This window comes from Apaloderma vittatum, unplaced genomic scaffold (genome assembly GCF_000703405.1).
Source record: "Apaloderma vittatum isolate BGI_N311 unplaced genomic scaffold, ASM70340v1 scaffold35350, whole genome shotgun sequence".
In the NCBI taxonomy this organism is placed as follows: Eukaryota; Metazoa; Chordata; class Aves; order Trogoniformes; family Trogonidae; genus Apaloderma; species Apaloderma vittatum.
This window is the reverse complement of record NW_009693486.1, coordinates 1,630-2,691: the sequence shown is the minus strand read 5'-3', so window position 1 is coordinate 2,691 and position 1,062 is coordinate 1,630. Positions and strand designations below refer to the sequence as shown.

Sequence of the window (1,062 nt, the reverse complement as noted above, 5' to 3'; positions counted from 1 at the left end):
GGATGGCGGGGAGGAGCTGGACCAGCCAGACATGGAGACCCTGGAGGAGATGATGGAGGTGGTGGTGGTGCAGCAGTTCAAGTGCAAGATGTGCCAGTACAAGAGCGTCTCCAAGAAAACGCTGATTAACCACATGAAAGAGCGACACTTCCAGCCAGGTGTGTGCTGAGGGCTGCGGGAGACTTTTCTCACCGCAGAGGGGACCTGCAGGAGGAAACGAGGAGGAGTTTGACTGGAAGGACCTGCTCTGCCATACAGTCTGCTGAAGAGTTTTCATTCTGTTCTCTGTGGCAGTGGGTTCAGCTCTAGCTTTGAAAAAAGGACGTCCACGGAAGGGGGGATCTGCTCCAAAGGCTGCGGAGGAGGAGGTCGCAGAAGAAGAAGATGATGACGATATTATGGATGCTGGTGCTATTGATGACCCTGAAGGTAGGACTCGTCCCCCGCAGATGTTGCATAGCTTAGTCTTTTCCCAGACTCTCCCTGAAATTTTGGGCTCCTTACCTCCAGAGGACAGTGACTATAACCCAGCTGAGGACGAGCCTCGTGGGCGACAGCCCAAGTATGGCCGCACTGTCCCCACGTCCAGCGAGGAGAGGCCACGGCGACGCCCGGGGAGACCCCGCAAGTTCCCTCGCCTGGAGGACATGCCCCAGGACATGGCCGAAGGTGAGCAGCAGGGGAGGCAGCAGCCCCTTGCGGGGCTGGAGTGGGGAGCGGTGCGTGAGATCCCAGGAGCCCGCGGGGAGGGCACGTGATGGAGCCAAGCCGCATCCTCTCTGCAGGAGGGGAGATGGAGCCCTTGGTGACATCTCAAAGCGCGCCGAGCCGCGAGCCGCAGAACTCGGAAGCGGCCAGTTCCTCTGGCCTGGAGAACGTGACCGGCGAGAGCCTGGCGGAGCCCAGCGTCAGCCAGTCCGACTCCGAGAACAAGGACCCTTCCTCCAACACGGGCCCCGAGGAGGCAGACGTCCTCCCCAGGAGGCGGGGACGGCCCTCCCGCCGCTTCCTGGGCAAGAAATACCGCAAGTACATGGGGCGCAGGTGAGGGGTGTGTGCTGA

At 61.0% G+C, this 1,062-nt stretch overlaps 1 protein-coding gene across 1 annotated transcript in view; it reads left to right on the top strand.

Moving 5' to 3' along the window:
* The window catches only part of LOC104281166 (zinc finger protein 335-like), a gene marked incomplete at both ends in the record, with an annotated part of 3,138 nt that overhangs the window by 453 nt on the left and 1,623 nt on the right, over positions 1–1,062 (top strand). Inside the window, 4 exon segments of the mRNA XM_009879073.1 lie at positions 1–158; positions 295–429; positions 511–669; positions 786–1,044. The exon segment at positions 1–158 is cut by the window's left edge and continues 166 nt beyond it. Of these exon segments, the coding sequence (XP_009877375.1) occupies positions 1–158; positions 295–429; positions 511–669; positions 786–1,044 (711 nt within the window).